Source organism: Tamandua tetradactyla, chromosome 9 (assembly GCF_023851605.1).
Source record: "Tamandua tetradactyla isolate mTamTet1 chromosome 9, mTamTet1.pri, whole genome shotgun sequence".
In the NCBI taxonomy this organism is placed as follows: domain Eukaryota; kingdom Metazoa; phylum Chordata; class Mammalia; order Pilosa; family Myrmecophagidae; genus Tamandua; species Tamandua tetradactyla.
In genome coordinates this window covers 569,215-596,050 of record NC_135335.1, presented here as the reverse complement: position 1 = coordinate 596,050, position 26,836 = coordinate 569,215, and the positions used below count along the sequence as shown (strand labels likewise).

Genomic DNA, 26,836 nt, shown 5'->3' with positions numbered 1-26,836 from the left:
CAGCTGCCATGGCCCGACCTGTCGCCCGTACTGCAGGGGTCCTGGTGGTTCTGCGGCCCCAGGAGGTAGGTGGGTTAGGGTAATGGGGTAATGGGGTAATGGGGGCAATGGGGTAATGGGGTAATGGGGGTAATGGGGTAATGCGGGTAATGGGGTAATGAGGTAATGGGGTAATGGGGGCAATGGGGTAATGGGGCAATGGGGTAATGGGGGTAATGGGGTAATGAGGTAATGGGGTAATGGGGGTAATGGGGTAATGGGGGTAATGGGGTAATGGGGGCAATGCGGTAATGGGGTAATGGGGTAATGGGGGTAATGGGGTAATGGGGGCAATGGGGTAATGGGGGTAATGGGGGTAATGGGGTAATGAGGTAATGGGGTAATGGGGGTAATGGGGTAATGGGGGCAATGGGGTAATGGGGGTAATGGGGTAATGCGGGCAATGGGGTAATGGGGGTAATGTGGTAATGGGGGTAATGGGGTAATGGGGGTAATGCGGTAATGGGGGTAATGGGGTAATGGGGGTAATGGGGTAATGGAGGTAATGGGGTAATGGGGGTAATGTAGTAATGGGGGTAATGGGGTAATGGGGGTAATGGGGTAATGGAGGTAATGGGGTAATGGGGGTAATGTAGTAATGGGGGTAATGGGGTAATGGGGGTAATGCAGTAATGAGGTAATGGGGTAATGGGGGTAATGGGGTAATGGGCGTGAGCCAGGGGTCCCCATTAGAGATGATCTGATTGTTGAGCACGCACAGGCCGGCACGGCGCCTGGTTACAGGACGTGGGGACGCATGTGTGCTGTGAGGTGTGTGGAGTGGGCGCTGCGGTCCAGCTGCCGCGCTGCAGGCGGCCCGCTCGGCTCCCACGGGGCTTCCTCTGTCCACAGAACTTCAAACGTGGGGTGGGGCAGTCCTGGGCTGACCTGACCCTTCATGAATCACCATCAGGGCCGTCGCAGTCCTGGGCTGACCTGACCCTTCATGAATCACCATCAGGGCCGTCTTTAGTGATCAGACTCCAAAGTTGAAAACCAGGATACGGCTACAAGTGAGGCTCAGTCACGGGGTTTTTACATCACAGGGACACAGGTGGAAGCAGCCGGGCCCAGGCCAGAGCTGTCAGGCATCTCCTCCCGCGGGCCAGGGAGCAAGGAGGCTGTCTCCCTGGTGCAGCCACCGTAACCGTCCCCTACACCTTAATTTCTCCGATGCCGGAGGTGGGTCCTGGGGGTGCTGGGGGGAGCTGACGCACGGTGGGTGAGTGTCCGCAAGGTCACAGATCAGGGAAAAGGCTGGGGGGGGGTCCGAGGGCTTGGGGGCTCCCGCTGTCCACCAGGCAGTAAAAGCAGCTCCCTCGGGAGTACCTGTGAGGCTGATGGACACAGGGTGGCCCGTGTGCAGATGAAGCTGCTCCAGGAAAGAAGGCTGCAGAGGCTGTGAGAGGGGGAGGCGCCCGCAGGTGGGGGTGCGAGGTGCTGGGCGTGCCCCTCCTGCAGGCAGGTAGCAGCTGCATGTCAACCACCCTGGTGGGCGCAGGGAAAGCGGGCGCCTGTCGTGGGACCAGGAGTGCGTCTGGGGGCGCATGTGTGCCTGCGCAACAGTTACCCCAGGGCTTGCTCTGCGGCTGCTGGGCTGCCAGCCTTTGCTCGCTCCCCATAGCTCCACCCGTATACTTAGTCCCCTTAGACCCCTCCTTGCCCCGCCCAAAGAGACTTCATATCCCCTATTTCATTGGCTCTGGGGGTCCCACGGGAAGCACCCAGGGCCGGGGCGCACAGGTTGGGGCTCTGTGGGGATCTCCCTGGGGTCTTCCCAGTTGAAGAGGGGGCAGACGGCGCGGAGGGTGGCGTGGGGAGGGGGTGGACAGAGCGGGCAGCGGGCGCTGGGTGCTGGAGCAGCCAGCCCTCCCGGAGGGGCTGCAGGGCGGGGGGGCCTGTGGCGCCACCAAATCTGGTGACGGAGCCGTAGGGACCCGCAGCTCGTGCTCTGTGCGCCACGAGTGGGCTGTGTGGGGCTGGCCAGCCACTGCCCCTGGGAGACCAGGGCTCGGGGACTGCTCCGAGGCTGCGGGCAGGTGGGGGCGGGCGTGTGCAGCCAGAGGTTCACCCAACACAGAGGTCGGGGATTTCTTAACCTCCACGACTTTCCGGGTACACAAGGGCTCAGGTAAAGGGAAACACTGTCACCTGGATAGTCTCTACCTGGTCACCCGACACGTGTGAAAGCTTTTGAGGGTCTCAAAGCACTTTTGTGTCTGTGGACTTCTGTGAATATTTACTGTATTGGAAAATAAAACTTCAAAAACGTAAGCACGTACGTATCGCTCATTTGGAAACAACCAGGAGGGTGAGAGGCACCTCCACCCACGCCATTCTCTGCTGGCTCAGGTGACCCCACCAGGAAACTCTCTTCCAGGAAGACCAGCTGCAGATCCCTTTATTGTCTGTTTCAGGAACTTGTGAGAGCGCTGCCCTGCCTTGAGCTCCTGCGGCCTCCCCCACCCCCGCCCGCCCCACACATGCTCAGGCTCCACCGCGACTCCGCGCATGGCACCTGGTGGCATTTTGGGGACCTGGCCGCCAACACATACAGAGCAACACATTGGCAAAGAATGATTCTTTCTCCAGAACAAAACAGAAATAGTGCAAACAGCGGCATTATTTTACACTTTTGCAAATCGTGAGGCCAGCCCGTGGCCGGTCAGGGCGCTTCTTAGGGAGGTGCTGCCCCGCGGCGGGGAGGGCAGTGCCGAGCAGCAGCCTCGGGGGCTGCTGGGCCCAGGCTCGGGTTGCCTCTCGGACCTGGACCTGCCGGTGGCTGTGGTCTGGACTCGCCGGGACAGCGCACTTGGCTGGACAGCGCACTTGGCTCCTGCAGACGCAGGCGTGGCCATGAGCAGCCCCGATGCCTCCGGCCCCCAGCTCCCGGGAAAGGGCCACTAGCTCTAGGGAAAGGGCCCCCGGCTCCAGGGAAAGGGCCCCCAGTTCCCAGGAAAGGGCCCCTGACTCCGGGGAAAGGGCCACCAGCACTGGGAAAGGGTCCCTGGCCAGGGCTGCCTCCCGACTCCTCCTGAACCGGTTTCTCAGGGCAGCTGCGGCGCCGCTTGTCCCGGCTGTGCTGGGGTCCCTTGGCTGCTTTAGAGAGAAGGGCCCCACTGGCCACAGCTCGTGGGGGGCCTTCTTCCAGGAAATGTGGAGGGCGACCCAGGGGCCCTGACGCCTGGCTCACAGGGCCGAGGACGGCCAGACCGCAGGAGGCGGCCACACTGGGCCACGGGCTGGAGCACACCGGCACTGTCTTCCCCGAGTGGTGGCACCTGCCTCCCCAGGTGGCAGGTGGGCCTCTGTTCCGCCCTGGGCATGGCTACCTGTGGCCCTGGAGGCCCCGGTGCCCGTTCGAGGCTGTGGGGACCTCTCACCACCCTTCTGTTCTGAAGATCTCCAGGAAAGCTGAGTAGTTTGTAATGAAAATCCGTTGTGAGAAGCCGTTTCCTGGGCGGCATGGGCCGCTCCCCCTGCCTCCAGGTGAAGCCCCAGGCCAGCTGCGGGGTAGAGGGGTGGGGAACGAGGGGACGCAGATGCCGCCCTGGCCCCAGCAGGACCCACTGGCCTGGCGCCAAGCCCGTGGCTGCCCCCCGTCCGAGGGGAGAGGCGGGGTGGACCAACTCAGTTGCCCAGGAAGCTCTGCGCCCCACCCCCCTCCCCAGGCTAGGCACCGTCAGGCTTCGTCCCTTACCACTGACCCTCACCTGGGGCCGTTCTAGGACGCCCGCATCTCCCAGCGACCTCAGCGGTGCTCCCTCAGGGAATGCGACACCCCCCTGCACCTCATCTGGGGCTGGGGGCTGGGGGCCGTCCAGGAAAGTGGGAGCAAGAGGGCCCCTGAGCAGGTGTCGGCCTGAGGAAGGGCCATGATGGCCGAGCAGGGAGGGAGTGGGTCTCAAAAGAGGAGCCGAAACAGCTGGCAGGCGGGGGGTGGTGGGAGCTGCCCACCCAGCACAGGGTGAAGGCAGTGGGAGCCCCGCGGGGGTGGCCGGGCTGGGGACGGGCTCCGCCCAGCCACCTGGCCCAGTGTAGCCCTCGGCTGGCCCGTGGAGCCGCTGTGAGGGCAGTTGGAGCGCCAGGGTGTGGGGGAGCAGACACCTCTCTTCTGGCCTGGGGGGTGGGTTGGGGTGACACGTCTCTGATGGGGTGCAGAGAGTACTGGGGTCCCAGATGCCCCAGCTTCGCTCAACCAGGGGTCTGCTCTGCGAGTGCCCACCAGCCGTGCCGTGTGCCCACCCTGGCACAGCCGGCCCCCCGTGCCCATGTTCCCCAAAATCGCCTCCGGCCAGCAGGTGCCAACCCCAGGACTGGATCCTCCAGCGCCCCCCCACTAGGTGGGGGTCACCAGCTGCCTTGGGGACACGCAGGCTAGACTCCCCCAACTCTGCCTGGTGCCGGGGCACCCGCGGGCACCACCCCCTAGTATGCGGTACTACCGGCAGAGGTGCCCAAGGCCCTGGGATGGGGGTCTGGGTGGGCTCTAGCAGGCAGATCTGGCTGGGTGGCAGGTGCCCCGCTGGGGGGGGCCTGTCAGGGCCCGTCTGCTCACGCCCGCACTGTTGCCGCCCCCGAGCTCCCCCTGCCTCCCACCCTCCTGCTGGGCGTCGCCACCAGCTTGGGGCTAAGCCTCTAAATCTGGTTTCGACCTTGCCCTCTGACTCACAGGCGCCCCAGGCTCTCACAGACCCGGCTCTGCTCCCGGTCGGGCCTGCTGCGCTGGAATGTCCTGGGGCCCCGACGGGTGTGTAGGGGCAGGGCTCCCCCGAGGCCAGAGGGCAAGGGACCTTACTTGGAAAGGCCTTGGCCCCTGCTCTGACAGAGGAGCTGTTTCAGGTGGGCTCCCCCAGGACAGAGACACAGGGCTGCTAGGAGGCAGTGGGTTTAATAACACGCGGTCTCTGCACGGCCGTCTCCGCTGGTCTCTGAGCATGACCCTCAGAGTCCAGGGCCCCAAGACACACTCGCCCTGGCTCCATGAGGGCGAGCAGGACCACTCCTGGGCCAGCAGTTTCTTCCTGGGCTGTGCAGGGAGGGGTCGAGGCCAGTGTTGCACGAGCGTGTTTCCAAGTCCATCCATGCTCCTTGAAAGCGTGAGGGACTACAGCACCACCCCTGGGGCGCGACACCCAGGCTGCCCTCGGGTGCAGGGCTCTGTGCTGGGGCAGATGTCGTGGGCAGTATCTGGGGGCCACACATGTAGGCTGGGCACTCAGAGCCCCGGGGCACTGGGCAGCTCTGGGGCACGCTGTGCTCCTGGCATACGGCTGGTCCCGGGTGCAGGCACGTGCAGCTGCGTGCAGGGCTGGGCTGGCGGGCAAAGCAAGCGGCCACGGGGCATGGGAATTGTGGGTCAGGGATTCCACGGAGGAGGGAGGCAAGGCCTAGGCCCCTGACTCCTGGGGTGGCGTTGCTGAGGGCCACAGCTTGGCCTCGGGGTGGGGGTGGGGGGGCTGCCCCCGAGGCGTGGGTTTGGCTGTGGTTAACCTTGTTGGGTGCAGGGGGCCCTGGCCGGGCTGGGCTGGGAAAAATGAGCTGCTGGGCCTGGCTGGGCAGAGGTCAGGCTGAGCCACGAGGCAAGTGGGCAGCTGGTCCCCAGCCCGCCGCAGCTCTCCCCCACGCCACGCTCCATCTGTGTCCTCGGCACACAATACATACAGATGACACGGCCTGCGACACGCGGCCTGCCGGGCTCTGTGGGTGCCTAGCTGTCCTCCTCGGTCCTCCTCTGGCTCTTGGAATGGAACTTGTTCATGAGCTCCTCCAGCTCCGACCCGCCTTGCTGCTTCTAGGGAGCGGAGCAGCCTCAGCAAGGGCTCCCGGGCGGCCCTGGACGGGATCCCCAACACCCCCCACTTCCGCCCGCGGTTCACCTCCAGGACGGCCTTCTGCACGCTGAGCTGGCTGTACACGCGCACGCCCTCCTCACCGCACACCTTCTTCAGCTCCTCCTTGTTCAGCGAGAACAGCTGCGGCCCGGTCAGGATGCCAAGGTGTCCCACCGTGCTGGCGGGGCGGCGGGCCGTGAGCCGGGCGGCGTAGGGCTAGCGACCGGGTCCCCCCATCCAGGCCTTCATCATGCCCCGCCCAGGCTTCCCTCGGCCCCGCCCATCCAGGCCTTCGCCCCGCCCCACCCAGTCTCCCCCACCGGCCCTGCCCCACCCAGGCCTTCATCCTGCCCCGCCCAGGCTTCCCTTGGCCCCGCCTTTCCAGGCATTAGCCCTGCCCCCCCAAGGTCCCCCCCCCCCCCGCCCCACCCCATGCAGGCCTTCACCCTACCCCCACTCGGTCCCGCCCCGTCCAGGCCTCTCCCGGCCACCCAGCCGCTTCTGACCACACCCCAACCCGCCCACCACGACCACGCCCCTCCCCACCCATCCAGGCCTCCCCTGGCCCCGCCCGACCACGTCCCCTGCCCGGCCCCGCCCTCTCGGACCACGCCCCAGTCACCCACCAGGGCCCCGCCCCAGGCCCCGCCCTGTGCTCACCGGGGGCTGAAGGCCTTGGCTTCCAGCCAGGCACTGACCTCCTCGGGGCCCGACTCGTAGGTGAGCGGGAGGCTCACCGTCTGGCTGCGCTCCACGCGGAAGTGCCGCTGCGGCTGCGCGCGGATGTGGCTGATCTTCTTGATCAACTCGTCGTTGACTTCGTCCATGTGATGGATCAGCTCTGCGGGGGGCGCAGGGGCGTGGGGTCGGCGGGGCGCACCGCACTCCCCCACCCCACCCTGCGCTCCCTCCCCCCTCCCACTCCGCCTTCCCCACCGCCTGCTTCAGTGGCCCCCTCCCCCTCCGCCCCCCCCCCCGCCCGCTCCGGTGGGCCCCTCCCCCTCCGCCCCCCCTCCTGCTTCAGTGGCCCCCTCCCCTTCCTTCCCCACCCCCTGTTTGCTCTGGTGGCCCCCTCTCCCTCCGTCCCCTCACACCTGCTCCGGTGGGCCCCCCCCCACCAGAGGCAGCCCCTCACCATCTTTGTTCCCCGCGAAGCTTGCAGGCAGCTTGTGGGTCGGGCTCGCAGGGCCCCAGTATTTGGGGCCAGCCTGCAGGTGGGCAGTGGGGTAGGGAGCCCCTCAGGCCTGGCTCATCACCCCTCCCACCAGCCCCTGGGGGTGCCCAGAATACATGGAAAGTGAAGCCCCCTCTGGCCCTCACCCCTCTCAGAGCTTCGCAGTGGGCAGGTGGGCATTCCCTTGCCAAGACCCCGGGAGGACCCACAGCCCCTCCCACCCCACCCCCCAGCGTGCATCTCCAGTCCTCAGGGCCAGGCACCCCCTTTTAGATGCCTGCAACTGGTGGAGCCCTCAGTGCTGGGGGGGGGGGTCCTGGTACACAGGACACCCCACCAGCAGCTGGGACTTGGCTGCACCCCCACCCCATATCTGCCCACCAACCCCTGCCTTGGTGCAGGACTGACCAGACCCCTGGGGACCCCACGGCCTGGCCCACTGCCCACACCCACCTGCTCCAGAGGAGCGCCCACGTCCTCGGGCCGGACCTCGTCCAGGATGTTGCCAGGCACATAGCCCGCCTGCCCGCTGCGGTTGCGCAGCTTCCACCACTGGCCGCTATCCTCCAGCACCTGGAGCCATACTCGTCACCAGGCCGCCCCCATTTTGGCCTCGGGCCAGCCCCCTCTACAGATGGGTCGGGGCGTCTGGCTCCCCCCCCAAGCTAGGGCTCACCGTGCACTGGTGACACATCCCTTCAGGCACCTGTCCAGCCCCCCCTCCACCTGCCCGGCCACCCCCACTGCGGAGACCACCCAGCCCGGCCTTGGCAGGGGCTCTGCGGCACAGAGCGGGGGAATCTGAGCCTGCGTGGGGATACAGATCGCCCCACCGCCCAAGCCTGCTCCACTTTCTGTCCCCCAGCAGGTGGCCTGGATTCCAGCCTGACAACAAGCCCAGCCGGTGCCCTCTGGGGTGGACACACGTGACAAAGCAGCCGGCACTCCCATTAGGGGCCTCTCTTGACACAGAGACCCCCAGGCTGGCACAGGGGCCCTGCACCCCTTCTGGGGACCTGCCAGGCTGTGCTGGGAGGGGATACCCCAGCCTGTGGGAACAGAGGAGCCCCAAAGTGGGGACCGTGGGAAAGGGGTCAGGTGAACAGGCCACTGTCCCAGGGTCACTCTGCTCCCAGACACACCCCCGGGCAGCTGCCTCCCTGGGCTACAGCCCTTTGTCCACTCCCTGGCCCTACCCGGCCCCTGCTCACCTCCAGGACCTCATCCTTGAGCACGGACAGCTCGTTGGCGTTCCGGGCCGTGAAGTCGTACAGGATCTTGACGTACTTGGCCATGGCTGGCGTGGACTCGTAGCCCCTGTGAGACCCAGGAGGGGCTGAGGCCCAGGGCAGGCAGAACTCTCCTCCCAGAACTGGTGGCCTGGGCCGGGAGGGAGCAGCTTCCCAGGCGCTGGCCCGTCTCCCCTGCTGGCTCCCAAGGTGGCACCGGAGAGAGGCTGCGCTGCTGGAAACTGTGACAGCCCCAGAGTGGCAGGGGCCTGGGCGCGCGGGGGGGGCGGGGAGGGGGCAGGCTGCAGGGCCTGGGGGATGGCAAGGCCGGTCCCGGCTCGGGCCACCTGGGGGGTTTGCAGGCCCAGTGCCCCAAGGGAACCAGAGCCAAGAGACGACAGGGTGACAGCCTCCCCAGGGTGCTGCTGACCACCAGGCCGGACTGTGGTCAGAGCCGTAGGTGCTAAGACCGAGCGTGTCCCATGCCCAGCCCACCGCGGCTCCTCTCTGTGAAGCTAGAACTGCACCCTAGGCGTTTAGGGGACAAAGGGCAGATCCTGGCCACCCCTCCTGGTCACGCTAGCTTCCAAGCACCAAGCCAGCTATCTCATCCAGGTGCGACCCCAAGCACTGGGGCAGGGGGCTTGGGCTGCAGTGGCCCTTGGGGTATGGGTCATCACCCCAGACCCTGGCTGGGGGCTGGCAGGACTGGGCCAGGGGCTGGAAGTCCAAGGCCCGAGACCACGACACCCGCTGATGGGGTGGGGCAAGAGGGGACGAGCTCTCTCCTTAACCCAAATCCAAGGGTCTGACAGGGTCATAAGCTCTGGGCCAATGTGAGTTGTGGTAGGGGAGCTCCGGGACACCCCCCCCCCCCCCAGCCTTGGTTGTCCTCTGCCCACTGTGAGCCGTTGTTTGTGGAAATGATATGGGTTGGCATGAGGAGAGCATCTGCAGTAGCCCAGCCTCTCCTTCTCTAGCTTTACCTGAGCCTAATGTCCCCAACAGGGCAACCACACTGGGTGAAACAAGTTCAGTGGTTTAACAGGGTTCTAAAACATAAATATAGATGGGTGATTTTTAAAACTATTTCTTTGCTTGTATATTGTTATAAAGTTAAAATGAAACCTGCTTCTAGTTTGGAAGACTGCTCCTTTGAATCATGTGAACAATGCATTGGCTACCACCTGGTGGCAGCGTACCCCATATTAGAGCCTCTGCATTTTGAGCGGCAAGTGTCACTTTGAGGGGTTTACCTGTGAGCATGGGGGGAGCTGCCCTCTCCCAGGGGTGTGGGCTCAGATGCGAAGCCATGCTTCAGGGAGTTGCGAAAGGACAGTCGGCTCCCTGGAGTCGGCTGTGGGGAAAGTAGGTGGTCTGAGCTTGGTGTAGGGTGGGGGCTGGGCTACGAGGGGTCCCCGGATGTGGGGACACAGAACAGGGGCTCCAAAATGCTGTGACTGGAGGACCAGAGGTGAAGACCTAGCCCTGTGGTCCACCCAGGTGAGGTCAAGGCCGTGGGTTGGGGCGGGCTGAGGGCTGTGGGGGGTGGCAGGGTTGGAGGGTGGAGTCAGTGTGGGCAGCTGGGGCTGGCGGGGCTCTGACCTCAGTGTCGGGGGCGGGCGTCAGCCCCTCCACCTCCCAGGGTGCCTCCTGCAGCACGTCCAGGGGCGGCTCCCAGCCACTGTGGAACTTGGGCACATAGACAGGCACCTGCGGCTCCCGGGGCCACTCGGAGCTGGGGCGGGAGCCTTGCTGTGAGCCGCGGGTGGCCTGCCCTGCCCACCACCCCCACCGCCCCCACCACCCCACCCCTCCCATGGCCCTACCGGGGGCGGGTCCAGGTGTCCCCCAGAGATTCCCAGAGCGCCATCTCCTTGGGGACTAGGTGGCCGCGCAGGAAGCCCACAGCGTCACGGGACAGCAGGGGGCTGGACACGGAACGTGCGATGTCCGGGCCGCCACAGGTGCTCACAATCTGGGGCACAGGTGGGCACGGGGGGCTCAGGGGGACTCAGGGGGACTCAGGGGGGTTCGGGGGGCTCGGGTGGACACGGAGGGGCTCAGGGTTGCTCAGGTGAGCACAGGGGTCTCAGGGGGCACAGGAGGTCTCTGGGGGTCTCTGGGGAGGCTCGGGGGGCTCAGGTGGGCCCAGGGCGGCTCAGGGGGCACAGTGGGGACTTGGGGGGCATGAGGAGCTCATGGGGGGCAAGGCCTCCTGCCTCAGCCCCAAAGCCACGGGGCCTGGGGATGCTTTGGGGTGACCCCTCCCCCACCGGGCCGGGAGCACCCACGGCCGCCATCCCTCCCCGCCCCCCCAGCCCCAGCACCAGGTCCAGAGGCCCGAACAGGAAGTGCGCCAGCTCGGCCGCGCTGGGATTCTGGATGTGCTTCTGCAGCTTCGCCTGCAGACGGGGTGGCAGTCAGGGGCGCGGGGCTCAGCATCCCGGGACCCCCACTCTTGGTCCAGGCCGGGGCGCGGGGCGCTGCTGGGGCCGCAGGACTCACCAGCAGGTTGATGGCCAGTTTGGTTTTCTGGAAACAGTCGACAAACTCGCCCTCGGAGGGGGGCCGCGCCCGCAGCGTGAGGACGCCCTCTGGGCAGGGGGGACTGTGAGCCTGGGTGGCCCCCCACCGCCCCCTCCCTGCACCCTGCGGGCCCGCCCAGAGCCACCAGCCCCATCCCCGGGCCCAGCTCAGGGGCTGCCCCCTTAGCCTGGCCCTCGCGCCCCCTGCCCCTCACCCTGCCTCCACCCGCGGCTCCCCCGTCCTTCCTGTACCTGCTGGCCCCACGGACCTGCAGGCCCCCAGCACCTGCACCCCAGCACCTGCACCCCAGCACCTGCAGGCCCCCAGCACCTGCTGATGCCCCCCGGCACCTGCTGACGCCCCCCGGCACCTGCAGGCCCCTTCTTTCCTCTCTTCTTTCCCTTTTTCCGCTGGTTCAGCTGTCTGAACGCTTCCGCTGCCTTCTGCAGTCGCGCCACGAACCACTCAATGTCGTCCAAGGCGCAGTTGAGGATTTGCTGGGGTGGGAGCGGTTCTGCGGTCAGCCTTGGAGCCCCCTGCCCACCCCCCTGCAGGAACGGTGCCAAGGGACAGGACTTCTTGGTCCTGGGCCTGGGGGGGGCGCGGTTGTGGCCACTGGCTGGAGACTGGCCGTGGGGGCAGCGAGGACCCCAGCCACCCTGTGAGGGTCTTCTGAGCACCCTGGATCTGCCTGTCCACCCCTGCAGCCCCCACCCCCCGCAGGCACGAGGCCACCCACCGTCTCCTTCTCTATCTTCTGAGCCAGCAGGGCCCGCGGCTCCTCGTCCTGGGACTCCCGGCGGCGCAGGCCTGGCGGGGGGGGGACAGAGCTGCTGATGCTGGGGGGGACAGAGCTGCTGATGCTGGAGGGGGACAGAGCTGCTGATGCTGGGCGGGACAGAGCTGCTGATGCTGGGGAGGGGACAGAGCTGCTGATGCTGGGGGGGACAGAGCTGCTGATGCTGGGGGGGGACAGAGCTGCTGATGCTGGGGAGGGGACAGAGCTGCTGATGCTGGGGGGGACAGAGCTGCTGATGCTGGGGGGGACAGAGCTGCTGATGCTGGGGAGGGGACAGAGCTGCTGATGCTGGGGGGGGGGACAGAGCTGCTGATGCTGGGGGGGACAGAGCTGCTGCTGCCGGGAGGGGGAGCCCTGCGTGGACTCGGGGGGATCGGCCGCCAGCCCCGCCCACCTACCTGGCTCACTGAGCGGCAGCGGCGCACCCACGCGGTTCCGGGTGCTGTGGGGGGAGTCCCTGCCCGCATGGTGGAAGGGTATGGGGGCCGGGCCCCGGGCTGGGGGCAGGATGGACTGCCGCTGGCGGATCTTCTCCTGGTGGCCCCTGAAGTGGTAGCAAAGGCCTCAGCAGCCACCTTCCTGCTGCCACCAGCCCTGGGGGCCCCCACCCCAGCTCCTCAGGGACCCCCAGTGCCTACTTCAGGGTCTGTGGCCGCAGCTTCTTTCCCAGCCTGCAGTCGGTCAGTGCACTCGCAATGTCCTCATGCACCAGCTCGGCCTGCACAGAGACAGCTCAGGAGGGGCCCCGGCGCCCCCGGCCCCGCCCCCGCCCCCGCGGCCTCCCTCCTGCAGCCCCCGCTGACCTTCGAGGCCCCCCCGGCCCACCGGCATCACCTCGACCTCATCGCAGTGGAAGAAGTGGACGTCAGGCTTGCTCTGGTCTGAGTCCTGGCACACGAGCAGCAGCACCGACGGGCAGCGCGGCTGGTCCAGCACCGCCTGGCAGTGCTGCACCGTGGGCAGCGGGAAGTGCTCCAGCTCCTCCTGGGCACAGGTGCACTCATAGGTGGGGACCCAGGGGCAGCCCCACGGACACGGGCCTGGCCGTGTCTCAGAGGAGCTCATCCCCCAGCCCTGGAGAATGGTGAGGCTGGACAGGGCGTGGGCAGCGGGCGGACAGGCTCTGGGGCTCGTGCCTGGACGCCGCAGGCATGAGTGCGCCCCCCACGGCCCTGCCGGCCCTGCCTGCCCTGAGGCTCTGCAGGTGCCCGGTTGCCCTCCCCTCCCCCACTTCCCCTCCCCTCCCCCTCCCCTTCCTCCTCCCCCGCCCCCACCCTTCTCCCCCATTCCCCCAGTGCTGTACCTGCGACTCAATGTCCAGCAGCCGCAGCGCCTGGCCGCTGACCTGCAGCAGCATTTCCTGCGTCCAGATCTTCTCCTTGGAGCTCAGCTGTACCAGCTTCCGGATGGCATCGTCCACGCTGGCGACCGCCTCACTCTTGTCAATGATGAACGTGGCCAGGTGCTGGGGGGCAGGTGGTCACTGCCTGGGAGAAGCCCCCAGGTGCCAGAGAGCCCAGCCCAGGGGATCCCACCCGCTGCAAGGGCTTGGGAGGCACAGCCAGGCTGGGGGCTCCGCCGGGCACAGCCCACCCGCAGGGGTGCTGCAGCTCTGCCGCAGTGCACATCTGCGGGGACCACAGCTTTGTCCTGATGGAAATGTCCACACTGCCTGCAGTCCTGCACCATCTGCCCCCGTGTCCCCCTCCCTGGTTCAACGACGGCCGACCCTGCCCCCACAGCCCCGCAGCCAGGCCGTAGCCCATGGCTTTGCACTCGCTGCCCCCAGCCCCGCCCCGGGGCTCACGCTCTCCTCGGGGCTCTGTGCAGGTGCTGCCCCCCCGACTGCGGCCACAGCACACTTGGCCTCTGCACCGCTGACCTGACCAGGTTCTAACTTCTCCTTAGTGGACACTGTGTCCACTTCTCGGGCTTCTTGCTTCCTGTCCACTGCCTTCCCACATGGGGCAGTGACTTGGCTGGGCTCGCCCCGTCTCTTATGAGACTACACCCGTGCCTGGTACACAGAAGGCGCTCAATGCATGAGTGTTCTGGGGTGTATGGAGCGAGCTCTGCCCGGCGGGCTTCAGAGCCCTCCCCCGACCGGCCCCTCATGCTCTCCACCTCCATCTCTGTCCAGGCCACCCAAGGGAAGGTGTGAACCTGCCCGCGGGCCTCTGGGCAGCAAAGCTGGGCCACCGAGCCCCTAACTCCACCCAGGCCAGGGACCCAGCTGCAGAAGACATGGCCGCGAGCACACTTGGAAAATACTGGACAACTTCTGTCCTCAGGAAGGCCCTCACGGGGTGGGCGGGAGGTGGGTAGGGGAAGCACCTTCCTGAGCCAGAAAAATAATCCAGCAGCTCAAGGACCAATAAATTTGACTTACAAAAATAAAAGGTGCTGACTGGAAAAATAATACCACATACAAAATTTTAAAACAAATGAACAAGTGAGACAAACAGATATGATGCAGGGCTCATTTCCTTAATGTACAGAAGACTACTATGCACACAGTTATACGTCTTTGCAAAAAATTCTATTTTGTAAAATATGTTTAAAGGTGTCAGCCAGTGAATAAACAAATGGATATGTAAATAAATAAAAGATTAACACCCCAGTAGAAAAATCGGCATAGGATATGAATGGAGAGTCCACAGAAAAATATAAGTAACTTTTTGATAGAAATGTGTGTTCAGTCTCACTCAGTAAAAATAACTGCATTTGGGGAACTCTCCCTATGTGCAGATGATCTGATCTTACACAAAGAGAATCCTGAAAAAGCACAACAAACCTCCCAAAGCCAATCCGTGAATTTGGGGCACCAGAACCACATGGAAATCAGGAGTGTTTCTATACCCAGTGATGAACAACCCAAAGAAGAAATCAAGAGAAACAATTCCATTTATAATAGCAATTAAAGGAATCAGGTATCTAAGAACAAATTTAACCAAGGATATAAAGGACTTATACCCAGAAAACTACAAAACCTTGACGAAAGAAGTCAAAGGAGACCTAAATGAATGGAAGGATGTTCCATGTCCATGGATTGGAAAACTAAATATTGCTAAAGATGTCACTTCTATCTGAAGTAACTTACAGATTCAACACCGCCCCAGTCAATATTCCAACAGCCTTCTTTTCAGAAATAGAAAACCCAATGTAAAATTATACGGAAGGGTAAGGGGCTGAAGAGCCAAAGAGCCACGTGGAGGACTCACGCTTCATGATTTTAGGATATATTAAAAAGCTACAGTAATCAGAACAGCGTGGGACTGGCACAAGAGCAGACATAAAGACCAAGGGAATCAAATTGCGAATTCAGAAATAAATCTCACATCTAAGCCAACTGATTTTCGACAAGGGAGTCAAGTCCACTCACAATGGGGAAAGAACAGCCTCTTAAACCAATGGTGCTGGGAAACCTGGATCTCCACAGGCAAAAGAATGAAGGTGGACCCTACCTCACACCACACAAAATGAATTCAGTGGGTCAAAGGCCTAAATGCAAGAATGAAAACTGTAAAACTCTTAGCAGAGAACGTGCAGAACCGCCTTCAGGACTGTGTTAGGCGATGGCTCCTTATACTTTAAGAGTCTAAATGCACAAGCAACAAAAGAAAAAGAGATGAATTAAAGTTAAATCGACTGTGTATCACAATACTTTATCATGAAATGTAAAATGACAACCCACAGAATGAGAGAACGTATTTGGAATCCACATATCTGACAATGGTTTAATATCCAGAGTATATTAAAAAAATTCTGTAACTCGACAATTACCCTGATAAATGCCAGAGTAATTTGGGCAGTGAATAAAGAAGTATTTGCAAAGTGCCCTTGGGGCACTGGGGAGAAAGGAGGAAATATTCAACTTCTCCATCTGGAGAATTTCTGATTTTCTCACAAGCAGTGGGGACAACCAAATCAATAGGCCGAGCCTTCGATCTTGGGGTTTGTTCATAGGAAACCTAATCCTGCAAAGGATAAGCTAAGCCTACTTAAAATTAGGCCTAAGAGTCACCTCCAGAGAACCTCTTTTGTTGCTCAGATGTGGCCTCTCTCTCTCTCAGCCAACATGACAGGTGAACTCACTGCCTTCCCTCCTACGTGGGACATGACTCCCAGGGGTGTAAATCTCCCTGGCAGCATAGGACAGAAATCCTAGAATGAGCTGGGACCTGGTATCAAGGGATGGAAAAAGCCTTCTCGACCAAAAGGAGGAAGAGAGAAATGAGACAAAATAAAGTCTCAGTGGTTGAGAGATTTCAAACAGAGTCAAGAGGTTATCCTGGAGGTTATTCTTATGCATTATATAGATATCACCTTTTTAATCTAGGGTGTATTGGAGAGGTTGGAGGGAACTGCCTGAAACTGTTGAGCTGTGTTCCAGTAGCCTTGTTCTTTTTTTTTTTTTTATTAATTAAAAAAAATTAACAAAACATTTAGAAATCATTCCATTCTACATATACAATCAATAATTCTTAATATCATCACATAGTTGCATATTCATCATTTCTTAGTACATTTGCATCGATTTAGAAAAAGAAATAAAAAGACAACAGAAAAAGAAATAAAATGATAATAGAGAAAAAAAACTATACGTACCATACCCCTTACCCCTCGCTTTCATTTACCACTATTTCAAACTGAATTTATTTTAACATTTGTTCCCCCTATTATTTATTTTTATTCCATATGTTCTACTCTTCTGTTGATATAGTAGCTAAAACGAGCATCAGACACAAGGTTTTCACATTCACAGAGTCTCATTGTGAAAGCTATATCATTGTTCAATCATCATCAAGAAACATGGCTCCAGTAGCCTTGATTCTTGAAGATGATTGTATAAAGATATAACACTTACAATGTGACTGTGTGATTGTGAAAACCTTGTGTCTGATGCTCCTTTTGTTCAGGGTATAGATGGATGAGTGAAAAATAATAATAAATAGTAGGGGAGACAAAGGGGTAAAATTAATTGGGTGGATGGAAATACTAGTGGTTGATGAGAGGGAAGGGTAAGGGATAAGGTATGTATTGGTTTTTTCTTTTTATTTCTTTTCTGGAGTGATGCAAATGTTTTAAAAAATGATCATGGTGATGAATGCACAAGTATGTGATGATATTGTGAGCCAGTGACTGTACACATGGATGGACTATGAGTGTGTGAAGATTTAACAATAAAAATATTAAAAAAAAATAGAATGGATAGTATAAAAAATAAACAAAAAATAAGTGTTGGAGAAGCTGTGGAGAGAGAGGAACCCTTGAACCTTGTGGATGGAAATGTAAAATGGTGCAGCCATTGCAGAAGGGTTTATTGTCTCCTTAGAAAGTTAAACAGAATTATTGCATGGCCTGGGAATCCCACTTCTAGATATACCTGAAAGCAGGGACCTGAACAGATTATTTTCACACTAATATTAATGATTGCACCATTCACGATTGCCACAAGATGGAAGCAACCCAAGCGGGCAGCAACCAAAGAATGGATTAACAAAAGTTGACATATACATACATCTGGATGCTTTACTCAATTCATTTTATGTATGTGACCACTATAAATATTTTCTATAATGCACTTTACATAAATGCAGAATGTAATTGTAGAATGTGACATACATTACACGTACATCTGTCAAACTGGTTTTGTAAAACATCTTGCCCCTTATTTTTTGCATTTTAAAACATCTGCAAAATGTAATGAAGTTTCATTCCCTGACCATGCACCCCCCCAAAAAATGTAATATAGCTTCTATTTTATCATCCAATTAAAACAAAAAAAGTGTCACGTAGGGAGAATGGACTAGCACCCTAGCGAGGAGTGGCCCCGGGGTCACAAGGCGTGGCGGGGTGAGGTCAGCCAGGACCAAATGCTGTGAGCAAACGGACTCAGCAAACACACGGCGGTAACGGGCACAGGTTACAGGGGGCCGGGGGGCGGGTGACGGGCAAGCCTGGGCCACGGAGACGACTGCAATGGGGACAAACCCTGGCATGCCATCAACACCACTGAGTTGTATATTTGAAAAGGGCTAAAAAGGGAAACTTTAGGTTATGTGTGTTGCCACGTGTAAAACTGTACAACACAAAGAGTGGGCTCGAATGGAGACAGTGGGTGAAAGTTAACAGCATATAACTGGAACAACATGGCTCCGTCGGTGCAACAGACGTACACACTCAGGCAAGGTGCAAAGAGGGAGGCCGCAGGCTTGTGTGGTGGGGACGGGACACTGTGCTGCTGCTTCTCTAGACTCCGAACCGCTGTAATGCCGAAAGCACCACACATGGGAGCGGGAGACTCTGTCACTTCAGCGACAAATGAGCCATTGGGGTTGTCCCCACGGCACATCCGACCCGTCTGGCCTCGCCTCCGGGTGTGAGGCGCAGACCCGCGGCAGACACGCGGCACACGTGCAGAGTGTGTCCCTGGACCAGGTAACTCATGGCCGCACAGTTGCAGTAACCAGAGACGGGAGCCGACCGCACACCCCGCCCGGGCTGGGGACTGAGCCCGGTGAGCTCGGAGACACGCTGCCACCAAACCACGCCACGCGGTGAGGCCGCAGAGCAAGTCTCGGTACATTTCAAATGACTGCAATCGTACAGAGCACATCCTCTGCCCAAACTGGAATTAAACTAGAATGTAATAACCAAAAGACTGCTAGAAAATCCTCGAATATTCAGAAATCAAGCCACACACTTCTAAATTAATGCATGGATCAAAGAAGAAGTCTAAAGGAAAATTAGAAAACATTCTGAACTAAGGGATAATAAAAACATACATATCAAAGTTTGAGGGATACAGCTAAGGCACTGCTTTGAGGAAAATTTATAGCTTTAAATGGATTTATCAGAAAAGAACAAAGACCTAAGATCGATGATCTATGACCTCACATTAAGGAGGCAGAAAAACACAAAAACATCCCAAAGTAAGGGGAAGTAAGAGCAGAAATCAACCAACTAGAAGGCAGAAAAGCAAGAGAAAACTCAACAAAGTTCAAAGTTGGTTTTGAGACCATTAATAAAATTGATTAATTCCCAGCAAGACCGATTAAAAAAAAAACTGAGAGCAAACACGAATGATCAATAACTGGAATTAAAAAGGGTCACCACTACAAATCACACAGAAAGGAAATTGAATTTGTAATAAACAACCTTCCCACAAAGAAAACCCTGTACTTAGAATATGTCACAGTGAGTTCTACCAAATATTCAAGGAAGAAACAATTACACACTTTCACAAACTCTCTCAAAAAAACGGAGGAGGAGGGAACACTTTCCAAACCCCTTATAAAGCCACCATAACCCCGATACCAAATCCAACAGGGGCATTATAAGGAAAGAAAATTACCGACCAATATCTCTACTGAACATACAGTAAAAAATTCCTTAACAAAATATTGGCAAATCTAGTCCATCAACACAGAAAGAGAGCAAGACACCACGGCTGTGTGAGGCTTGTCCGAGAAATGCAAGTTCGGGGTTCAACTTAAAAAAAATCCATCAGTTATTTTCACAAGCAGTGGGGACAACCATAGCAATAGGCCAAGCCTTCAATTTTGGGCTTCACCCCTATGAAACTTACCCCTGCAAAGAACAGACTAGGCCTACTTAAAATTAGGCCTAAGAGTCACCCCCAAGAGAACCTCTTTTGCTGCTCAGTTGTGGCCTCTCTCTCCAGCCAACACAACAAGCAAACTCACCACCCTCCCCCTGTCTACGTGGGACATGACTCCAGGGGTGTGGACCTTCCTGGCAACGTGGGACAGAAATCCTAGAATGAGCTGAGACTCAGCATCAAGGGACTGAGAAAACCTTCTCAACCAAAAGGGGGAAGGGAGAAATGGGACAAAATAAAGTGTCAGTGGCTGAGAGATTCCAAACGGAGTTGAGAGGTTATCCTGGAGGTTATTCCTATACATTACGTAGATATCCCCTTTTTAGTTTAAGGTGTATTAGGCTAGAGGGAAGTGCCTGAAACTGTAGAGCTGTGCTCCAGTAGCCATGTTTCTGGAAGATGATTGTATAATGATATAGCTTTCACAATGTGACTGTGTGATTGTGTCTGATGCTCCTTTTATCTATGGTATGGACAGATGAATAGAAAACATGGATTAAAAATAAATGAATAATAGGGGGAACAAATGTTAAAACACATTGAGTAGATGGAAATACTAGTGATCGATGAGAGGGGGGTAAAGGGTATGGTGTGTATGAGTTTTTTCTTTTTCCTTTTTATTTCTTTTTCTGGAGTGATGCAAATGTTCTAAAAAATGATCATGGTGATGAATATAGAACTATGTGATGATGTCGTGAGCCACTGATTGTAACCATGGATGGAATGTTCGTATATTAAGAAAGTTTGTGTTTGTATGTTGTTTTGGTTTTCAATAAAAAACATAGATAAACAAAATAAAAAGGAATCCATCAGCGATTCACAACAGTAGCAGAATAAAGTAGAAATAAATATGATCATGTCAATGGATTCAGAAAAACACCTGAGAAAATCCAACATCCCTTTATGGGAAGGCTGCTGAGCACACAAGGCTAGAGATGAACTTTCTCAGTCAAGCAAAGGGCGCCTGCTGCGGCATGGGGCGTGGGGTGTGGCACCTTCCCTGTGACGGGGGCGTGGGGCATGGGGGACGCTGAGAGCCTTCCCTGCAACGGGGGTGCCCGCTCTCGCCATGCCACCGTCACACGGGGGCTTGCCCAGGGACCACGGGGCAGGAGAAGCAGCTTGCGGCCATCTGCGCCGCAGCCTGGCCTGACCTGCTGGGACCGAGGGGCCTCAGGGAGCGGCCAGAGCTGCACGTCCAGGAACCCCGAGAGGAGGTAAGGGTGCGCGCGAGCCAGAGGGCATCCCCTGGGCGCCACGCTCCAGCCTGGGCCTGGTGCCCACAGACCCTGCGGTCACGTGGTCAGCTGCTTCCAAAGGGAAACAAGTGGCATAAAAAGAAGCAGAGAAGAGCTGTCGTCACTGGCCCACCACGTGACCACGCAGGCAGCGCGTCCGGCTAACCTAGAAGCGCATGGCCAGAGCAACCAGCTGTGTCCAGCCTGGTCTCGGGCTGCCTGATGCATACGCAGAAATTCAATTATGTTTGTGTATACTGGCAACCATCAGAAAGTGGAATTCAAAATAACGATGCCGGGAACAGCAAGGTAAAAAGCAGACGCACCAGGAGTAATTGGACAGACGACAGGCAAGGCCTGTGGCTAAAACCCGGGGAGAGAGCAGAAGGCCAGGGAAACCCAGGCGGGGACGGGAAGGCAGCGTCGCGAAGAGGTCGGCTCTCTGACGCACAGACTTTGACTCAATCCCATCACAGCTCCAGCAGGCTTTTGAGGGGGGCGGTGGGTAGAAATTTACAACTTAATTCTAAAGCATGCACACAGATCCAAAGAACAGAGAATAGACAAGGCAGGAAAGGTCCTAGGACTCGGAGCCTGGGCGGAGCGTGAGGGCAGCTCCCGGGCCGGGCACTGGACAGAGGCATGTCCCCAGGCTGGCCCGGCTGCGGCTGGCGGGAGGAGGTACGGGTCCACTGAACCGGTCGCCCCGCTGCACGCGCATTCAACACAAACCACCGGCCCAAGGGTAAGAGCTTCAGCTTGGAAGTGTCTAGAAGAAAGCACGAAGCGCTCCACCTGAGCTCGGGCCATGGCTTTCCAGAGCGGAGCCGCACAAGATGGAAACTGGGCGTCCTCAACAGCCCGGGTGCGTGGGGCTGCAGTGGGAGGACCGAGAACCCGCTTCTACTCCCCAAAAGACAAGTAGGGGAAACCGAGCTGGCTTAGGGGTCGTGGAGCTGTGGCCAGGGGAGGGCGGTGGGAGGCTGGCCTGACGCAGCCCTGAGGCCTGTCCAGGAAGGAGCAAGCAGGGGTGACCGTTTGCTCGCCCAGAGTGTCTGGAGGCAGCAGGCCTGGGCAGCGGCCACGCCCTTGTGGGGGACCCCAAGAGCCCTGCTCAGAGCCCCATCCAGGCCCCCGACTTTGGGCGTGCCCAGGGCACCTTCCCCCATCCAGTCTGGCTCTCGGCTCAGACAGTGACCTCCTGTGTGCCCCAACAGGTGCCGGGGCGCCCTATGCCCCCCAAGACTATAACCCCCTCAGGGGGGCGGGTACCCTGCGCCCCCCCGACTGTAGTCTCACTTGTCCCCAGCTCTGGTCATACCCTGCCCGATGCAGGTGTGACACCTGGGCTGACCAGCTCTCCCTGGCCTCGGTTTCCCCATGGGCTCCGCCGCCTGGGAGCGGGCCTCACCTGGACGTGGTACTGGGAGGTCTCCTGCATGATGAAGTTCGAGTTGGAGTACTTCTTCCTCTGCTCTGAGGGGAGAGGCTGGTCACTCGCCCCGGCCCAGGTGGGCCTAGATCCAAAGGGGCACCGGCGGCTGGGGCTGGGGCTGAGGTGCCGCAGCCGCTCGGGACCCCTCACGGCCACCAGGGCAGCCTGAGGGGAGGCCCCAGGGGCACGGGGGAAGCCCCCTGCACCCGTGTGCGCAGGGCGGGGCCCAGTCCATCCAGGCGGGAGCACCCGGGACTGAGGCGTAGGTCCTGGAGGGTGGGGAGCAGGGGGCTGCCCTCCTAGGGCCTTGCTTCCAGGGTGTGTGCCCAGGCCCGAGCTCCCCCCAGGACCTGCCCCTCCCCGGAGCTTCTCTGATTTCCAAAGGCCCAAATGAGGGGCTTGGGGTGAACTAGGGACGCAGCTGGGGGCACAGAAGTGGGCTCGCCCCGGATGCCCAGGCACACTCCCTACCCATCGGGCACCCCCCCTCCCGCAGCAGACACCTGGCGGCCTGCCAGCCCTCCCACCTCTCACAGCCCTGCCCCCGTGATCCGATTGCAGGGCGCAGGCCCGGCACTGGCGGCCCCTGAATTATTTGTGAGGCTCTCCCCTTACGAGGATGGGGGAGCATGGGGGAGGGGCGGACCCACAGAGGGGAGGGGCGGACTCTCGGGGTATAGGGGGAGCTTCCCTCACTCCCTCTGAGGCCGCAGGTGCTGCTCCAGGGAGACTCACCAAAGAGGTCCTTGGCGCTCATCTTGGCGGCACTGTCGGCGCGGTCCAGGCTGCCACTGTGGGGAGGGTCTGGTGAGGGCAGGGCCCACCCCCCTCCCTGGGGCCCGCTGGGGGCGGGGGGCTCACTTGGCAGCGCCCGGGCAGCAGCCCACGACGCCCGACTGGCTCATGGCGTCCGGAGGAGCAGCTGGGGAAGGGTGGCCTCCGCCGTGTCCTGAGCCTACCGGCCGTCGCACACCTGCATGGACAGGGGGCCAGGCTGCATCCGCGGGTGGCCTGGCAGGGCCTGGGGCTCCGGCCCCCTGGCCAGTCCAGGGTGGGAGCCAGGGCACAGGGCTCCTCAGGGAGCAGGGTCCCGCCTCCTGCCCACAACAAGAACCCCTCTGGGCTATCAGGATGCAGGTGGGGGCCCACCGGCGCTGAGAGGCTCTGAGGGTCCAGAGTGGGGTCTGAGCGGGCATGGGAGGAGGCGTGGCCACAGCCCAGAGCGAGACACGGGGCCCAGGGGTCAGGGAAGTCCAGGGAGTCCGGCCACAGCCCTCCCACCCCATTCAAGGCCTATTCCCCAGAGTCACGCGTGTGTACGCACAGCCCACGTGTGTGTCCCCAAACCACGTGTGTGCCCCCACCCCATGCCCGTATGCCCCCAGCCCATTCGTGTGTGCCCCCAGCCCACGCCTGCGCGCCCCCAGCCCATGCATGTGCGTCCCAGCCCTCGTCCACGTGCCCCTAGCCCACGTCAGCGCATCCCCAACCCACATCCGCACGCCCCCAGCACACACGTGTGCGCCCCCAGCCCATGCCCGTGCACCCCCAGCCCATGCATGTGTGCCCCAGTTCATGCATGTGTGCCCCCAGCCCACGTCTGTGCACCCCGAGCCCAGGCCCGTGTGCCCCAAGTCCTCGTCCATGCGCCCCCATTCCATGCGTGTGCCCCCAGCCCACGCCTGTGCACCCCCAACTCATGCGTGTGCCCCCAGCTCACGCCCGTGCGCCCCTGCACATGTCTGTGCACCCCCCTGCCCAGGCCCGTGCGCCCCTGCCCACGTCTGTGCGCCCCCCTGCCCATGCCGGTGTGTCCCCAGCCCATGTGTGTGCCCCCAACCCACGCCCGTACATCTGCAGCCCTGGAGGGAGTCTAGACCCCAACTAACACCCCTACTCTGGGGACTTCCCAGGCCTGGGAGGACCTGAAGGGGCTCTAGGCCTCGTGTGGGCAGGGGGCCTCAGGGTTGGGGGCCTTTCAGTCTCCCCGAGACTAGGAGCCCAAGAGCAGCCCCGGTGCTAGGGGGTGGGCACAGAGGGTCACACGCAGGACTGCTGACGGGGCAGGGCCTCTCCGGGAAGGAACCCCAAAGGCCTTTCTCGGGTTCCAGCCCCAGCCCCAGGTGGGGGCCGGGTGGCCCAGAGGGGGATGAGCAGGCTCGAGGCGGTGCACTCCGGGGCCCCAGGGGCAGCTGCAGTGCGGGGCTATTCCCTCGTCTCCGCAGGGCAGGGCTCAGACCCTGGGTTGTCCCTCTGGGGCTCTGCGGCCAGCTCCCTGGGACCTTGAGGGCCCCGCCAGGCTTCCAGGGAGACGCTGCCCTTGGCCTGGAGCATGCTCTGCCGGGGTGGGGAGGACATCACCGGCGAGGCCAGGGCTCCCGAGGGCTCTGGGGTCATGAGGTCACACCTACGGGGAGGGCTCCTAGGAGGGCCCGGGAACTCAGGCCACCGCTGCGCCCGTCCCGCCCACATGCCACTGAGGTCAGGAGGGGCTCAGCCGGATTCCTCCGTCCACCTGTCCGTGGAGAATGTCAGGAATGACATGAGCTCAGAGGGTGAGCCCAGTATTGACTGAATGGGACTCCTGGCATGCGTGCGGGTCCACACACCTGGAGAGCTCAGGCAGCCACAGGCCAGGCCCGCAGCCTGGCATAGGCCCGCAGCCTGGCAGAAGCCTAGCTGGCACACGTGCCCCCTTGGGGGATACCGAGCTGGGGACCCTGCAGCCTCCTCCCCTGGGCTGGGGCCAGGGGCACCCGGAAAGCCCAGAGGTGGCCCTGGACAGGCTGGGAGGTGGGCCAGGTGTTTGCATTTGGGAGGCACCTGGGGGAGGCTTGATCCACAGGGTGGGGTGGGGAACGCGATGGGAGCAGCTGGTGCTGCCCGGTCCTGGCCTCGGGACCCCAGCCTCGGCTGCACTTTGGCTTCCCTGTGGCCATTTTCCAGGAGAGAAGGGAGGGCCAGCTGGCAGGGAGGGAAGGGGACGGGCCCCAAGTTCAAATTCCAGTCCTACACACTGAGCGACCGCGACCTTGGGGAGGGGCTGCTGGCCAGTCGGCTGCGGGCGGGGCCGGGAATGCCCGGACAGTGCCTCAGACCCTGCCTCGGCCGCCTGCAAGGGTTCCAGGGAGGTTGAGGAAAGCTCCCCGGGGAGGCTGTGGCAGTGGAGGAGGGGGGGCACTGGCCTGGAAGGGAAACCGAGGCTGGCAGAGAACTGAGAGGACAGAGGGGACGCAGACTCAATGGCACTGAGGCCTGGGCGCGGGGGGCCGCGGGGGTGGGGAGGTGCTGCGGTGGGGGTAGGGGGTCTGCGGGCGCCCTCTGCCCTCAGGGGCAGCCCCAGCCCCACCCAGGTGAGGGAAGCCGGGCCCTAGGCCCGTAGCCCCTCGGGGCCCCTACCCCACCTCCCCTCCTCTCCCTGGGACGCCCACACCCACCCATGGCCCAGAGGCCGCCCCGCCCGCGTTCCTTCTGGCGCAGACACCCAGGAAGTGCCTCCTGGCCCAGGAGTCAGCCAAGCTCGAGCGAGGGTCCGGCCTGGAGAATCCGGACTGGTTGGCCAGTCAAGCTGTGCCTCTCCACACACCCCTGAACCCCCATCCTGGGCGCAGGGCTCGCCCCAGCGGGCTGCAAAGCGGGAACGGGCGGAGGTCGGGCGGGCCACCCCACCACGGGGTCAGCACAACCGCCCCGGCCCCGCGGCCCCCCAGGTACGGGCCTCACCTGCTCTCTGCTGGCCACGGCCCGGGCTGAGGCCGCAGGGTTCCTTCCGTCGGCGCCCGCCGGTTCGTCGGTCTGTTGGTCCGCGGGGTGAAAGCAGGAACCTGAGCAGAACCTGAGCAGCAGGTTACAGAGTAACCAGAAAGCCCGGCGGGCGGTGGGGAGGCGCGAGGCGGGGTGCGGGGTGCGGGGGCGGGGCCCAGGCGCCCCGCCCCGGCCGCGGCCCTGGGCAACTGCCCAACCACCCCCACTCCACCCACGTGCCCGGTGCCCAGGTGCCCGCGTGCCCAGGACAGGCGGGCAGGGAGCCCCTCCTTCCTTAGACATCAACTTGGGCAGGGCAGAGCTGTCCCGAGGTGAGGGGCTTGGGGTTACTGCCCGGACCCTGATTGTGATGGGGGCCTGAGGGGGCCTCAGGCAGCTCTAGCACTCTCTAGTGCCCCACCCTGGCCAGCAGTCAGAACCCAGGCCCCAGCCAGGCTGCCCTTCCGCAGGAACCTCAGCAGGGCACCTCCCCTTCAGTTGGTCTGTCTGGCCCTAGGGTGCTAAGGACAGTGGGTCCAGTCTGTGAGTGGGTACTGGAGGGAGCCCCCAGCTCGGCTTGGGCACCCCTGAAACATAGGGGTGTCCAGTGGGAGGGTGAGTTCTTGAGCCCCAGGGAAGGGATCTCTGGCCCCTCCTGAGATGCCAGCTCTCCCCTGAGGCACCCCTTCTTAGACACCCCCAACCCCGGAGGTGGGGTGGGGTCCCTGGCGACTTCTGCAGCCAGACACCACACCACCACCACAGCCTGAGCCAGGCAAGCAGGCAGACGGACACCAGCAGGCAGACGAGGGGACGGGAAGGGGGACAGAGAGGGGCATGTGTGGGGCACACAGGTCCCAGCCATCATGACGGCAGTGGGTAGCTAGGACAGCACAAAGGACTCTCAACACAAATCTGAGGTGCCTCAGCTGGCAGGCCCAGGGAGGGTCCTCAGGGACAGGCCCACACCTGCCCTGGAGGGACCCTCTCCTGCCCATTTTGGGGGACCCCAGGTGAGTGGGTGGGGTCAGGAAGCCTCCGCCCTGATGTGTGGCCAAGGCCTGGGGAAGGGGCTCAGCCCCCAGCGGGAGGGGGAGGGGCAAAGGGGGGTGAGGCCCCCAGGTGCAGGAGGGGCTCTTCCCCATGCCTAGTCACCCTGGTGAACGCAGGCCGGAGCCTCAGGACCTTGTG

At 60.8% G+C, this 26,836-nt stretch overlaps 1 protein-coding gene across 3 annotated transcripts; it reads right to left on the bottom strand.

Annotated features, from left to right (window-relative positions):
• Positions 1–4,911: 4,911 nt before the first annotated feature.
• On the bottom strand, positions 4,912–25,731 carry EPS8L2 (EPS8 signaling adaptor L2). 3 transcript variants are annotated; one of them, XM_077115272.1, is made up of 21 exons: positions 25,625–25,731; positions 22,763–22,874; positions 22,637–22,692; positions 21,878–21,942; positions 12,908–13,069; positions 12,439–12,588; positions 12,243–12,322; positions 12,003–12,148; positions 11,545–11,615; positions 11,176–11,302; positions 10,785–10,873; positions 10,607–10,681; positions 10,106–10,254; positions 9,882–10,014; positions 9,533–9,633; positions 8,259–8,364; positions 7,501–7,620; positions 7,009–7,081; positions 6,534–6,714; positions 5,919–6,051; positions 4,912–5,833 (listed from the first exon to the last, which is right to left on the bottom strand). In XM_077115272.1, the coding sequence occupies exons 2-21, from the start codon at positions 22,804–22,806 to the stop codon at positions 5,750–5,752; spliced, it is 2,145 nt and encodes a 714-aa protein (XP_076971387.1). In that variant the 5' UTR covers positions 22,807–22,874; positions 25,625–25,731; the 3' UTR covers positions 4,912–5,749. The 3 variants fall into 3 exon arrangements, with proteins under 3 accessions (XP_076971387.1, XP_076971388.1, XP_076971389.1); XM_077115273.1 differs by lacking the exon at positions 22,763–22,874; XM_077115274.1 differs by lacking the exons at positions 22,763–22,874; positions 25,625–25,731 and having other exon boundaries at positions 21,878–21,937; positions 22,637–22,688.
• Between the last annotated feature and the right edge of the window lie 1,105 nt (positions 25,732–26,836).

Coding starts and splice junctions, on each gene's coding strand:
- EPS8L2 (XM_077115272.1), bottom strand. CDS start 22,806: ATGAGCCAGTCGGGCGTCGTGGGCTGCTGCCCGGGCGCTGCCAA. Junction 21,943..22,636: donor GAGCGCCAAGGACCTCTTTG/GTGAGTCTCCCT, acceptor CTCTCCCCTCAG/AGCAGAGGAAGAAGTACTCC. Junction 10,255..10,606: donor TGTTCGGGCCTCTGGACCTG/GTGCTGGGGCTG, acceptor CCTGTGCCCCAG/ATTGTGAGCACCTGTGGCGG.